This window comes from Pogona vitticeps, chromosome 5 (genome assembly GCF_051106095.1).
Source record: "Pogona vitticeps strain Pit_001003342236 chromosome 5, PviZW2.1, whole genome shotgun sequence".
NCBI classification, from domain to species: Eukaryota; Metazoa; Chordata; class Lepidosauria; order Squamata; family Agamidae; genus Pogona; species Pogona vitticeps.
Genome location: NC_135787.1, coordinates 170,296,089 through 170,310,829, shown reverse-complemented (window position 1 = coordinate 170,310,829; position 14,741 = coordinate 170,296,089). Strand labels below are relative to the sequence as shown.

The window sequence follows — 14,741 nt, the reverse complement described above, 5'->3', positions numbered from 1 at the left end:
CACCTTAAAATAGATAGGTGGGGGCTTCACTCAGTTCTGTGACTCTTGAAGGAAAATGTTTTGAGCTAGCTATGAAAGACTTTGTATATATAATATGAATTTGATCTTTTAATTGGTTCTCTATTTTTTCTGCATATTTTAAATATTTTGGTCAAAATCCTGTTGCTTCACAAACCAAATCACACTAGAGTAGACCCAGTGAATCAATGGGGATTTAGTAAGTCAGCTCCTCTATAAGTCCCATTGAGTCTAATGGGCCTGTTCTAATGGCAACTACTGTAAAGGAGAAGTTGACTCACCAAATCTCCATTGATTAAATGAGCCTACCTTGGTGCATTTTACTGTGCTGAGCAACAGGATTTTGGCCTTTGCTTGGTGTTGTGCTATAGTTTGCTGGTTCTGAATTGGGAATATGTTTTTAATTTTTAAATTACTGAATCATTGGAAACTACTGTGAGGACTAAAATTCTTCAGAAATAAGGCAGGACATCAATTGTTCAAAATAGATAAGAGCAAGTCACATTATGTGACATTATGTGACTATTATGTGTTAATTTATAGACGGTACGATTAGGAACAAAAGAAAAGTCAGTAGAGCTTTGTACACAGCTTTACATCTGGACAAGGAACTTCCTCATGCAGGAAGCAGAATGCAGCCCTGGTCTTAGAATGCTGCTTAGCTGGACAGAAGCTTGTTAACAGCTTGGCATTTAGCAATTATATTCTATTACTGGATTCACAGTCATGCATTCACGTGTAAACTGGTACAAAATCTGTTAACAATCTCCCCTTAAACTCTACTGACTGAATAACATTCTTCTATTTTTAAAGAAAAGGCATTTTTAAATAAATGTTTATTTTAACATTTCAGGTACCATTACTATGGCATTGCAGTAAAAGAGAGTTCGCAGTATTATGACGTGATGTATTCTAAGAAAGGAGCAGCTTGGGTCAATGAAACAGGAAAAAAAGAAGTAACCAAACAGACAGTGGCGTATTCACCACGATCCAAACTTGGGACATTGCTGCCAGAGTTTCCAAATGTCAAAGATCTAAATCTGCCAGCCAGCCTGCCAGAGGAGAAGGTGACTGTAGTGAATTATCCATTCTCTTGCCCTGTTTTTTGCTTTTCCTCCCTTGGTGAAAGGTTGACCTAATGTATGAAAAAAAAACCCACTTCTTCAGAAGACTGGGTTTAGAATGCTCTGGCTTTATTTATGTGGCACTTAATTGCTTACTGCACCAGGAACAAGTATTCCTCCCTGCAGCTTAAGGTATTGGTCTTACAGACTGTATATGAGAGCATTTTTCTTTTTGCTTTTAAACGGTTAAAATAGACATGATGTGGGAGAACTAACTCTTCAAAGACCACATAGGAACCTGCCAGCCCCCTAAAGTGATCTAGAGAGGCCATTCCTAATTAATAATAATGATCTGCTGCTGAAGCAATTCCTACTTAAGTTGATTCTCCCTGGGATTTCTAGGTATTAAACACTCAGATGTGGTTTTCAGACGGTGCTTTAGAATCATGGCTTACCCAAAGCTGTACACGTGGCAGGGCACATAAGCAACATGCACTCCTTTTGAACTTCTTGCAAAACATTCCAATGACTAAGCTATCCCAAATTCCCCTTCTGCCAAAGGTTATTAAGTTTTCAGTAATGGCTCCACATTTCAGGAAAACGGTTCCGTTGCAGGTTCATCAAGCTTCTGTGCGAGCCTTTGGGAAGGCACTGAAGATCCATCAGTTTTCTTTGACCTTTTCTTAAAGTCTGGGCAGTACAATTTGTTTTGGTAATTAATGCTTCTATTGAATGTTGTGTTGTTCAACTTGCTTGCCACAGGATGGCCATTTGTTACTAATTTTAAAATATGTCAAATCATTCCCTTTAATGAAAACAGCTGCAAGAAAATGAGATCAAGGTCATGGGACAGTGGGTTAATTCTTTTCCTTTATGTCACTTCCCTTACTTAGGTTTGTGCCTAGATATTAAGATGACAGGGGAAAACAAATATAAATGGATGCCTCTTTTAAAAATAATTTATCTTTTTCTCCTTGCTAGGTATCTACTTTTATCATGATGTACAGAACACACTGTCAGAGGATACTTGACACTGTGATAAGAGCCAACTTTGATGAGGTTTGTAGAGAAACAGAAATATATCCAGAAGCAAAAGTAATTGTTTTGTGTTGTACTGCATTTCAGGCTGGTGGTGAAGCCTCTGATATTGACTGGCTTAGCTGCTGTGCTAGTTCAGAATATTCACTTGCTCAAGGAGCTTAAATATCGAGAGGAGTATGGATTCTGCAACAGACAGGAAGCTGTCAGTTTGGTTTCAATTAAAACAGTGGCTGAGGAAGACATTCTGATAGACAAGTATAGGTGCCAATGGAGGAGATGCCTTATTCCTCAGCTACAGAATTTGTACCCGTTTCTTACCTGGTGCTCCATGGGCCACTGTTGTACCCCTGTGGAGAACATACGGGTACAAATAGTACCCTATTGTTTAAGATAGTTACAGACCAAGACATCTCAAGTCACAGAAGTTGTGACATCTATGATGTAGAGTAAGCAGTGGACCAAGGCCAAACTATACAAGATGCCTGCTTCACAAGCTGAAGGCAATAAAATATTATTTGTCCAGATTCACATTCCTTCAAAGCAGCTGTGTTTGCACAGTCAACTTGCAGATGAACCATGATGTTTACTTCTTGATGATCAGTCACAAAATAAAAGTAAGATGTTCTGAAGAAACTTCATCAAAACTCCTGAAACACTGGTGGAGACCATATGGGTACAAATCAAAGGAGAGGGGGAAACAGCAGTGACATCACTGTTGGGTCTGCTACAGACCTCCAGTCCAGACTGATGATTTGGGTAATGCCCTTTTACATCAAAGAGGAGAAACATAATAATGTGAGACTTCAACTACTGTCATACTTTCTGGAAGTCCAACTCTGCCAAGACTCTAAGGTCCAACAAATTCCTCACTTGTACTGACAACTTCATCTATCTGAAGACAGAATAAGGAACAAAAAGGATCAGCTATTCTTGATTTGATCCCGACATACAGGAAAGAACTGGTCAACAAGATGAAACGTGGGAACCTGAGGTGGAAGTGACCGTAGCCTCTTGGGACTTGTTCAAAAGAGCAAAAGGGAAAGATGAGAACAAAATAGAATGCACTCTGTACTTTAGGAAAGCTGATTTCAGTAAGTTTAAAGAAATACTGAGTTATCTCTCTTGATCAGAAATACTCAAAGAGAAACAATGCCATGATGAATGGGAGTTTATTAAGGATGAGATACTAAAGTCACAATCACAGAGAATTCTTATGAAAGGTGGAAGACACCTAAAGAAACCAATGTAGCTGCATAAGGATTTTCAGGTGAGCCAAGATTTAAAAGTGGCATGCATAAGAGTAGTCCAGATAGGCAGGGTATACATCAACTAACTAACTAACTAACTAACTAACTAACTAACTAACTAACTAACTAACTAACTAACTAACTAACTAAATAACTAAATAAATAAATAAATAAATAAATAAATAAATAAATAAATAAATAAATAAATAAATAAATAAATAAATAAATAAATAAGAAAGAAAGAAATTGAAGGAAGGGTGTATCACCAAGAAAAAGTACCAACAAATAATCAATAATGGTAGAGAGAAGATCAGGAAGGCTAATGCTCAAATCAGTCCAACTTGCGAGAGAGGTAAAAAAAAAACAATAACTAAAAGTTATCCTGCTGGAATAGCAGGTCAGGTCACCAATATCTGTCTGTGAGTACCAACATACTTTCTCAAAGATCATGATTTTCTAAAATACTTAGTAAATGGGCAAAATCAAGATTCTGAGCCTGGTGTCATCTATATAGGATGAGAGGGTTTTATCCCCTCTCCCAGTTTAACAGGTGTACTCTGTCTGGAAACCTGGAGAGTTCCTGACAGTCAGTGTGGATGGTTTTCAAACATTGTTTTGACTTGACAGATGGCAGCTAACTGTGCTTTATGCTTATGTATCCTGACTATTGCTGGTGAAACTGAAGTTACTACACTTTGTTAATTGTCATGGGTCAAGGCCAATTGTAGATGGTAAGTTGGAGGAAAAAATGGGCAGGCCATCTTCTCACTTTTCTTTTTCTCTTTCTTCCTTCTACCCCCTTCTTTATCTCCTTTCTTTCTCATCAACTGGGACCTCAAGGAATTGCTTTTGTCACAGATTTCAGCATTTGACATGGGATTGTGGAGTTAGACCAAGGGCTCCATGTGACCTCGAGCAACAGGTTGTCCATACCTGCTCTGTTAAATGGAGGCAACAGAAATATTAAACATTTCAATCATTTCTTCCAAATATAAAATTTGTGTGTTTTGCACATTTCTAGGTTCAAAGTTTTCTTCTGCACTTCTGGCAAGGGATGCCACCTCACATGCTTCCAGTGCTGGGTTCTTCCACTGTAGTAAATATAGTTGGAGTTTGTGACTCAATATTATATAAAGCTATTTCTGGAGTCTTGATGCCTACAGTGTTGCAAGCATTACCTGATAGGTGAGTATATTTTACGAGATTGATGTTTTTCTACAGGCTGATGTATATATATATATATATATATCTGTGCACAAAGATGGAAAAAGTTACTGCAGCAATCAGAACCCCACAGCCAATATGGCAGTGGCCATGTTGGCTATGGCATTTTAAGACTTGTAGTCACTAAAAGGTAATTTCCCCTTCCTGTGTATCTGTGCATATTCACACAATTGTATCTGCCCCTTACACAAAGCTCAAAGGTGTATTCTTATGGAAGGTAAGCTGACATTTACAGATTACATTGGCATGATTATTACATATCAATACTCAAATGGATGTAGCAAATTGTTCCAGATTTTGCTATGATTTCAAAGAAAATGTAAATAAAAAGTAAAAGTCATTCATTTTGGAACAAAATAAAGCACAGTCAAGAAGACACAGGATTCTAATTCTGGGTCAGTTTTAAAACAAGGTGATTTCATATTTTAAATACTTTTTACCTTCATATCTGTATTGCCCACCTCCATTCATACTTTTCACAATTCAGGCATGCCTACTTTGCAGCTGGAATAATCTATATTTTCCTGTTTATGATGCAACATTTCTGTCTTCCATCAAATCTCTGATACAGCCTAACTTCTTCTATACTGTCTCTTTCTAATTAAAATACATTCTACTTCTTTTCTGCTGTCTGGATACTGGATCCTCTAATTCATCTCCATTCTTTCACTGCCAATCTGATGCAGATAACAAGCTCTTTGTCCAACGATCATGGGGCCAATTTACACATTGTACACAAACATTGTAATTAAGATAGCCCAGAAGCCCATTTTAGTCAGCAAAAGCCAGTTTTTCTTCTAGGTGATCAGCAGCACAGGTAAAGCATGTGGGGAAAGTGCTTTAGTAGATTTTTCCCACAGTAACTTTTTTCCTGCTCCAAATCACCTCCTCATAGTATATTATCCCCGGTTGGATTTTATGCTCACATTTTACATTAGCATATTAATTAGAATTCTGTGTAGGGAAGTAAATTCTCGCCTGTCTCAACATCATTCTATTCTTGTCTCTCACTTGGTGCTTTTGGTGGGAGGAGAAAAAAGAACATGTAAATTAAGCAAAATTGTGAAAATAATATTTTAGTATATATAGTGCTTTAGCATAAATAAAGCAAAATGCATCAATGACAATAGTAGCTGCTTTATTTTTGTTAGACTTTAAAAATATGAAGCAGTGGAGGGGCTGTTTGTATCTTTTTTTGTTTTGTTTTGTTCTCTGGGTGTGCTTGGCTTCTAAAAAGAAAGAGCACTGGTTCTGCATTCAGATGACAGTTTGCACAAACAATGGAGATCTTGACAAGGAAAAAGAGTACTCCTTGCCTTCCTCTCTTACCTGGAGGCGAAGAATCTGCTAGGTTTGAAAACGTCTTGTCAAGTTGTATTGTGGCCATGAAGGCAGCCTAAGCTGACATGAATGAAAAGATCAACTAGCCTCCCCTAGCTATGTGAGGGGTGGGGGATAGGTAAGAAAGAATTTTTAGTAGCCTTACCCAACTGCAGTTAACTAAATTTGGAAGGTGGTGGAAAGGAAATATATGAAAATTAAACTAAAGACTACTACAAGCTTGCAGAATAAATGTATTTTCTAAGCCTAGCATACTATCTAATTATTAGAAGAATTTGTAGTAATGGGTGGTACATACATCTGTGCCATCTCTATTGAGAATACATATCATCATTGAATGGATTGCTGCTCTACAGAATTATCATTTTGTATCTTATTTTCCATCTTTCTTTACTGGCTTATTTTTTTAAAAAAGATGTAAATATAGATCTTAGATTCAGCCCTCGAAAACACTGGTATGTATTTTGTTTTGTTTTTTTCCAGTGTACAGTTCACGTTCCATACTGTAGACTATTTTATAGCATATTCTAAGTACAACACTATGCATGCATATTTGTGAAGTAAATGAGATTTATTTCTGAAGAAACATAACTAGGATTGTGCTATGAATATGCACACGCCTAAGTAAGTAGAGAGAGGATTGCAGGAAAATCTACAGTTCTTTCTCTTGCAAAATTAAAGACTCAAGTGCAAGCTAAGGGTGAGTGAAGCAAGCCATTGATTTTTCCTGCTTGCAGGCATGAATGCAAACTGAAGTTTTCGCCTAAGCTTCTGAAGTAGTGCTTTCCTTTTCAGCTTGACTCAGGTGATTCGCAAGTTTGCCAAACAGCTGGATGAGTGGCTAAAAGTAGCTCTGCATGACTTGCCAGAAAACCTACGCAATATAAAGTTTGAGCGTATGTATTGCATAATCTTTTATCCTGGGGACGAAAAGAATACGTGGTTATCTAGCACTAATAACGGAGAACATATGACTCCAAATATAATACTGCATTACTGTTGCTACCTCCAGTTCTGTATATAATTTAAGCTGAATGAGAAGTCAGAACATGTCCAGAGGATGGCAACCAAAATGATAAAAATTCTGGAAATCATGCTGTGTGGGGAACTATTGAGAGTGCTAGGTTTAGCCTGTAAAAGAGAAAATTGGGAGGCAATATGATAGCCATCTTCAAATATCTGAATGACTGTCACATGGAAGATGGAGAAAGCTTGTTTTCTGTTGCTCTGTAGGGTAGGACTCACAGGTAGCTCATGGATAAAGGCAGTGAAGGTACTCCTCTGCCTGGTCATGAGCCATCCATGGTAGGGCATGAACCAATGGAATCAAAGTACACAAAAGGAGATTACATAAACATAAGGAGCAACTTTCTAATGATAAATGATGTGGAATGGACCACCTTGGAAGGAACTGAACTCTTCTTCACGGGTGGCTTTTAAATAAATGTCAGGAAAGCTTTTGCTGTGGATTCCTATATTGTCAGCTAGGGATTTGCCATTCCTTTTTCTCTTATTTTCCCCCCTCTCTTCTCCTCCCCTCCCTTCCTCCTCCTCCTTCTTTTTGGACTCCAAAAATACTCCCAGCAAGCACTGGGGCAACTTTCTTTTCTAATACTGTATGCGCCTATGCCAGAGCTCAGTCTGTCCAAGGCCATGAAGCTTTCCAGCTCAGCCTTTACTCAGGTGAGCACAATTTAGGTCTAGCTCTGGCATGTGAACCTCACAGAATGGAGTGTTCTGGGATTTGGAATCCAAACAAACAAACAACCCACCCACCCCCATGAATGGCACATGCCTATCTGTCTGTCTGTCTGTCTGTCTGTCTGTCTGTCTGTCTGTCTGTCTGTCTGTCTGTCTGTCTGTCTGTCTGTCTGTCTATCTATCAGCAAATTGGATTAGGTGGCCCTTAGGCTTTCTTTCTACTCTGTTCCATCTTCAGAGAATTCTCAGAGGACCTCCATCTTAATTCCAATTCCATGTGTGTATTCAGACTAATTCATGGTTCCACAGGAACCCTGGTTTACCACATTTGATCCAGTATGCTGGCTTCCACTTACAGTTGTTTTCACTTCTAGCAAGAACAATTAACAAATCATTGGTTTCAGACCATGTTTTGTTTCTTGTGATGGTGGAATGTCGCACCAGTCTCTTTCCTAGCTAGTGGACCAAAAATCTGTGGTTTGCTTAGCTGTTCCTGTTACAAAAACGAGGAGACAAAGTGGGAGGCCTCCTGCTAGCTCACCCTCAAATAAGCCAACATTCTACTGAAGTCCAGCGTCAGTAGTGACCAGAGCCTGTGTCTTTTGCATCTAGCTCTGGATGATAGAACTGGAAGTTTAAGTGAAAAACCAAGTAGACCCAAAAAGCTATAGGCTGTCTACTTCTGGCCTACACAGTATTATCAATCTTCTAATCATCCACATCTGTATGAGTGTTGATCAGTCACTTGCCTCAGCACTTAGTTAGATGAGTCAAATTCAACTGATTATTCTTTTGTCTTTCTAGAATAAGATGAACATTCTTTTCATCAGTGCCCTTGACAGAATTTTAGCAAATTCAAGCCATTAAAACAGCTTTTTAGACTTTGGATTTGTTTGATTGCAGCTTGTGTCATTTCTTTAGAAAAAGTGTCAAGAGTTTATTTTGTTTTTTTTAAAAAGACAGTCAAATTACCCTGTCTCCATAGGAAAGGATACTACATATCTTCAGCAATGTTTTGTAGATGCCTACATTGCACATCCCCTATTGAGAAAGATGGCTTTATTTCATGGCTCTCAATCGTTCCGCTGTCATGAGTTCTAAATTCTACATCACAAAAATTTTGAAAAAGAATTGGAAGGAGATAATTGAAGGATAATTGGAGGAAAACTTATATAGTGGAAAGAGTAAACAATAATAAAATTGAAAAATTAAAAGCATATTTTGTTGAGGAGACCAGGGCTTCAATCCATTTACTAGCTTCCTCTACAGTTGACCCATGAAGTCACTTGCTGAATGGTAAGTCAATACATAAATCCTAGTGATTCAATGGGCCTACTCTAGGTGGAGCGAGTGGTTGAATTTAAGTCTGAAAACATCACTCAAGAATATTTTTGTTGGTTGACAATTTATTCAAATGTTTCAAAATGCAAATCTGTCAGAATAAATAAGCTTCGTTGTTAATAGTAGTAACATAAATAGAATGGGATGCAGAAGGAAAAGCATATATATCATATCCCCTTTGGTTAAGTCTTTCAATACTGAAAATTTGCTACAATAAAAATCATGTGTGATATAAAAAAAGATTTATTTTGTTGCCACCCAGTTGCAAAAATATTGATATTTCTAGAAGCAATTTTTTAAAAAGGTAGATTGTGCACACATTAATTACCAAAGCAGAATATGTGTTAGACTTTCTTGAACTCTTGGGTGATCTTGGAAACCAAAATAATCAATCTGACTTATCGTATAAATATCTTCATTGGCAGTATCTAGGAGGTTTTCTCAGATTCTCCGGAGGCAAACATCATTAAACCATCTTTGTCAGGTAATTTGTTTCTCTTTTTTATACATTTATTTTGTTTTGTCCTTTTAAATTTCTATTACTTGTAGATGCATAAATGTGCATATTTTAATTGTTCCCATGTTAAACCCAAATCCATTGATGGGTCTTAAAATGCATTCAAAGCCAGAATGCTCAAAAGCAAGAAAAACACAAAGTTTTGCACATAATTCCCTGTTGAACTCCTTGGTAGCAAGTGTACTTTCCAAAGAAAAAACATTGTCCAGTTTAGTCACCAGAGAGTCAGAAACCTTTCTGCTGGCCTGCACATGACCAAAACAGGAGCAAGAGCTAATCTCACAGTAACTGTTAAAGAACCAGCTGAAATGGCTGTCCAAGCCCCTTGCTCCTAACTCCATCTTCCTCCTGTCCCCCTGATCCATGTTAAACAGGTAGTGGAAGCTTCTTTCTCTGGGCCAAATCAGCTCTGCTTGTAGGACTTGCTCAGCCATTCAATCCAGGCCTGCTGTTTAAAACATGCAGAGAGATGGCAGATGTTGTGGCACTGCAATGGAATCCCCTCAGCTACTCTCCGTTGGTGCACAGAGTTGTGTTTATCATAAAAACCATTGTGTGCTGCCTAGATTAGTCTGCTATGAACATTTAAATTGTCCTGCACCCAGTGTTGAAGTAAATTCACTGGATTATTTTTGCAGAAGAGGCAGAAAATCCCACAAGAAGCTCTCCACCACTCTGACAATAAAATTGAGTAATAACAAATTAATAAATGTTTTCTCCTTTTATAGTATTCAAAACTTGCTGCCTGAGGCAGCCTAATAATAGAACCAGCATTTAGACTCTGGTCTGTATTTGTTATGGAACTAATGTGGGTAGAGAAAAGGCACTTTCTTTTTAAATAAAAAAAGTAGAGAACAAACATAGGGAGAGCATGGTCAGATTGAGGCTTCTAATCAAGATCTGTAATTTGTGAGAACAAATTAATTAGAGTCCAGAGATGCCCATTGTGTCCCACTATTCTTCCAGAGTAGAGCTAAAGGAAATGTCAATTTAGCCAAAATCGCCAAGGAAGCTTATAAGGGGATGAAGTCTATTTTAAAGCTAATAAACTATAAGCTGCTGACTTGTTTGAATTGGATTATAGGCATCAAGAACTGTGATCCACAGTACAGACATTACGTTCCAAATGCTAGAAGACTGGAGGAATGTGGACCTCAACAGCATTACCAAACAAACGTTATACACCATGGAAGATTCGCGGGAGGAACACAGGAAACTTATAATACAATGTAAGAATGTAAAGCCATTAGCCATGAGAGTTGCAGCTGTTCAGGGCCCCACAGCCAATACAGAGCATGCTAACTAGTATAATTGCTTTGGCATCAGCAGGGCTTCTCCGCACATCCTAATCTGTTGATTAAAGTACAAAACAGATCTGTAGTGGGAAAATCTGTGCAGAAAAAAAACACCTGCATAACCCTTTCCTTTCATGTTATTCATCAGCTGAAAATTTCTCTGTGCTTCCAGGCATATCATTTCTTATTGCAGTAGAAAAGCAAGAGCTGAAAGGCATTTACAGAGTGTGGAAAATTCAGCGTAACTTCAGGAGTTGTGAAACCTGGTTGTTGCTGCTTTTTTTAAATGAATAAAGTTGCTCATAATAGAGTTATTTTGGAAGAAATTATGAACTGGTGAACATCCAGTGCAAAGGTGACTTACTCTGAACTCTTGTTATGTACCATCATGTTGCTTCTCACATATGGCAGCCCTAAGAATTAATGGACTAGTTAGTAAGTGGGCCTCATTCATGTCCCGGCGATACAGGTTGGTGTACAACCAGTGATACAAGCAGTAACTCATTAACTAATAGAAATTAATTACTGCAATTTATGTTATTTACCTTCGGTGTAATTAACCAATAGGATTCTGGCCAATAATTCTATTTATTATCAATAAAACTGCTGCTGACAGATACACATGAACAGAGCCTTATGTATTTTGCAGTTCTAAAACCTACATCCATAAAAACATATTAAGACCATCTCATAATATCACAGAAGTATCCACTTATACCCTTGTAATCTTTTTTCACAAGATAATTTAATGCAACCTTCTTCTAAAATGATGTCTTCTCTCCACAGACTTCAAACCTTTCCTGAACAAAATGCCTCAAGTCATCTTTCCTAGTTATATTAGGATAATACAAATGGCATAACTTTTTGAGATGAATTGCCTTGAATTAAGAAATCATTGCAGACATTATTAGTTGCATACTAGGTTATGTGAATCAGCATGCAACTAATAATGACTACAGTAATTTCCTAACGAGGCAATTTGCCTCCAAAGGTTGCACTATCTTCGTAGCTAAACAAGAGGACTTTGGCCAATGAAACAATTGAAGGCATTTCCTTCTTAATTGAGATGATATTCTGTAACCAAGATAGATTATAATATGAGACTGTAAGATATATATATCTGTGTGATTACCCTTATAGTTTCATATTTAATTTTTAATATATGTTTGGGTACTTTGCTTTCAAACATTGATTTCCTGCTATTTTTTTAAAAAAATGGGTACCAAAGTGGCTCACATTGCACCATTTAAAATGATGGAATATTAAACTAGAACAAAGAACAAAAGGTAACAAAGCAGTAAAACAAAAACAGCCAACTATAATTAAGCAGAGTGGCAAAAACATAATAATTGACGCAGGAAACCAAAAGATGAACCTGGCTAAATCTGAAAAATAAGATGGGGATTCTCCTCCCTACTTCCTAATTTTTAAAAGGAGTGCAACTATTTTTGCTACCCTTTGTGGTTGGTTGACTTTGTAGCTGGTTGATTAATTATTATATGTTATACAGTGCAATATTATGTGTGTCTACTCAGATGGGAGCACAGTGGGACTTACTTCCAGGGAAGAATGCCTAGGACTGCATCTCGTGTAAATTTACTTGGAGAAAATTCCTAGTTGGATTGATCATTCATAACTTATAACAGCTGCCTTCATCATATCTGAAATGGGATGTTTTTCTTGTTGTGTTCAACAGCTCACTCTTGTGTGTTGTGTTTGACACCAGGCAAAGATAGCTTAATATGTTTTCAATAAATAAAAACAAGAAATGCCTGGTTTTCTTTAATGTTTATTTTCCTATTGTACATTTAGAATATAGTCTCCCCTTTACATAAACGATATTTAGAAATCTCTTTTGAGTAATTAGGTCTGACAGTAATGTACGTTTTCATAGGAAATAGTTTGCTTTTAATCTCTGCAGATAAATGTTTCTAGTAGCAGTTCTGGGATGTATTTATAGAGCTGTGGAACATTTCCTGATAGGAAGGCCATCAACAACTTTTGCCTATTCTGGATTTAAACAGCATCTTTATACATTTCTAAATCAATTACATGCATGACCTTCTTTATCAAAAGGTCATAGCCTAGCTTTAGCACTTGGAAGAATGATCATCAAGGCTATGCCTGTGTTTTATTCACAGACAAGCACTGCTGAGAAATGTAACTAAAGGTTGAAGGGGCTTTGAGTTTCTTTATAAAAACAAAAACTCAGAACACTGATTTCAGTGGAGGTCACAGAGAGAAAGAAGGGAAACTGAGCACAGTGAAAAAAGTTTTAGCCTCTGTCCTTGAGGGAGAAAAATCATGTTTTGATATTTAAGCACTTTCTACAAAGTATGACTGTATCAATAATTCACTTGTGGTTTTAATCACTTTGCTTCAACAAGAGATGATAACTAGTACTTATTAGATCAATGGGGTTTTATTTTGCTAGTATATCAGGAGTTCGATCATCTTTTAGAAGAGCAATCCCCCATCGAGTCATATGTAGAATGGCTGGATTCCATGGTGGACAGATGCGTTGTGAAGGTCAGTAAAAGAATTAGCATGTACAGTGTTGGATCCTACACAGTGCTTGAAAAATATGAAATGTGATCCTTGAGTCTGGCACTTGTTAATTCCTTTCTGAAGACGAGTATTGAGAACATTTTTGAAAGCATGCTTTCTATATTTCATTCAATCTCTCATCTCAGTGAGAATGAGATTAGCGACATTAGTAACCTTTGGTCCAGACTTCTTCATAGGAGGCTGCCTCATACAGATTCAGATCATTAGTATAACTAGTGTAATTCTGTCTATATCAGATGTAGGAAACTTTGTCCCCTCAGATGTTTCAAGCAGAATTTCCATCAACTCCACCCAGTATGTTCAGTGCTCAGAGATTATGAGTTACCTCTATTGTGTAGTTCAGCCCCTGAATTTCTATGGGGAGTTTGACATGGACTGTACAAGATGGTGGCTGATACCTTCCTTTATCCTTTCTCTGTTATAGAATGTAGTGTAGTGATGGATGAAAAAAATAGCAATTTAATTCTGTAGAAGTATTAGAAATGCAGATTTTAATGTGTTGTGTGAAAGAGTATCCTTAGTGGCCAGCTAGTGTGTGAAGAAGTGAAATTATAACAATAGCATAAGCATAATAACTATCAAATGGCTGACATATAAATCAATCAGTTTTTTCTCAACTTTTCCTTATCTATGTGCATGGTGAATTTTTTTACCCTTCACTTTCTGACCTGATAAGTATGGCAGTTTCCCTCTTTCCTGGGGTGACACAGAGTGGTTGTTTGGTATGCAAATAGGTCAGAGATGAACATTGGGATTCATGTTTGCTGATGTCACAAGAACATGTTGAATGTTCCATAAAAGCAAGCGGAAAGAAATTGTATTCCTCTTGGCACTTCCAAGAAGGAAGGGGCGATCTTTTTTCTCCCCCAGATAGAGGACTAGAGCAATGGTTCCCAAACATTTTGTGCTCATGGCTCCCTTCATTTACTGACCACTGGCTGTGGCTCCCCTAGCCCGGACAACAAAATAAAATGGCTCAGAGGGGCCATCAGAGTCTCACTGCCACAAGGGGCAGGATCTTGACAGCCCTGCTGAGTCAGCCCATCTCCTCCTCCTACCCAATGATCACAAGGCCACCTAGCAAGTGCCTCCATCAGGGGCCATAGAGAGGAGGCAAGGAGAAGCAGGCACACAACCACCACTTCCAGTTCCTGTTTGACACAGAGCTATGAACAGCTCCTTTACAGCCTTCGTAGCTCCATGTTCCATTTCTTTTCCCATGGCACCCCATGGAGCCACAGCATACAGTTTGGGAACCCCTAGACTAGAGTTATCCCCAAATACATTAATATTTTCTTTTTGTCTCAACTTTCTCCCACTTTCTCCCAGTAACAGTTTAGGAGGAGGAGACAAATTTGCAGACATGCATCATGTGCGTTTTTAA

The 14,741-nt window shown here is 37.8% G+C and overlaps 1 protein-coding gene across 4 annotated transcripts in view; it reads left to right on the top strand.

Annotated features, from left to right (window-relative positions):
* The window catches only part of RFX4 (regulatory factor X4), an 88,905-nt gene that overhangs the window by 54,172 nt on the left and 19,992 nt on the right, over positions 1-14,741 (top strand). For all 4 annotated transcript variants that reach the window (XM_020803667.3, XM_078376206.1, XM_073000035.2 and 1 more), the window contains 7 exons: positions 872-1,085; positions 2,064-2,141; positions 4,392-4,555; positions 6,731-6,831; positions 9,403-9,461; positions 10,579-10,723; positions 13,224-13,318. In XM_020803667.3, coding sequence (XP_020659326.2) covers positions 872-1,085; positions 2,064-2,141; positions 4,392-4,555; positions 6,731-6,831; positions 9,403-9,461; positions 10,579-10,723; positions 13,224-13,318 — 856 coding nt within the window. The remainder of the gene's footprint in view (positions 1-871; positions 1,086-2,063; positions 2,142-4,391; positions 4,556-6,730; positions 6,832-9,402; positions 9,462-10,578; positions 10,724-13,223; positions 13,319-14,741) is intronic.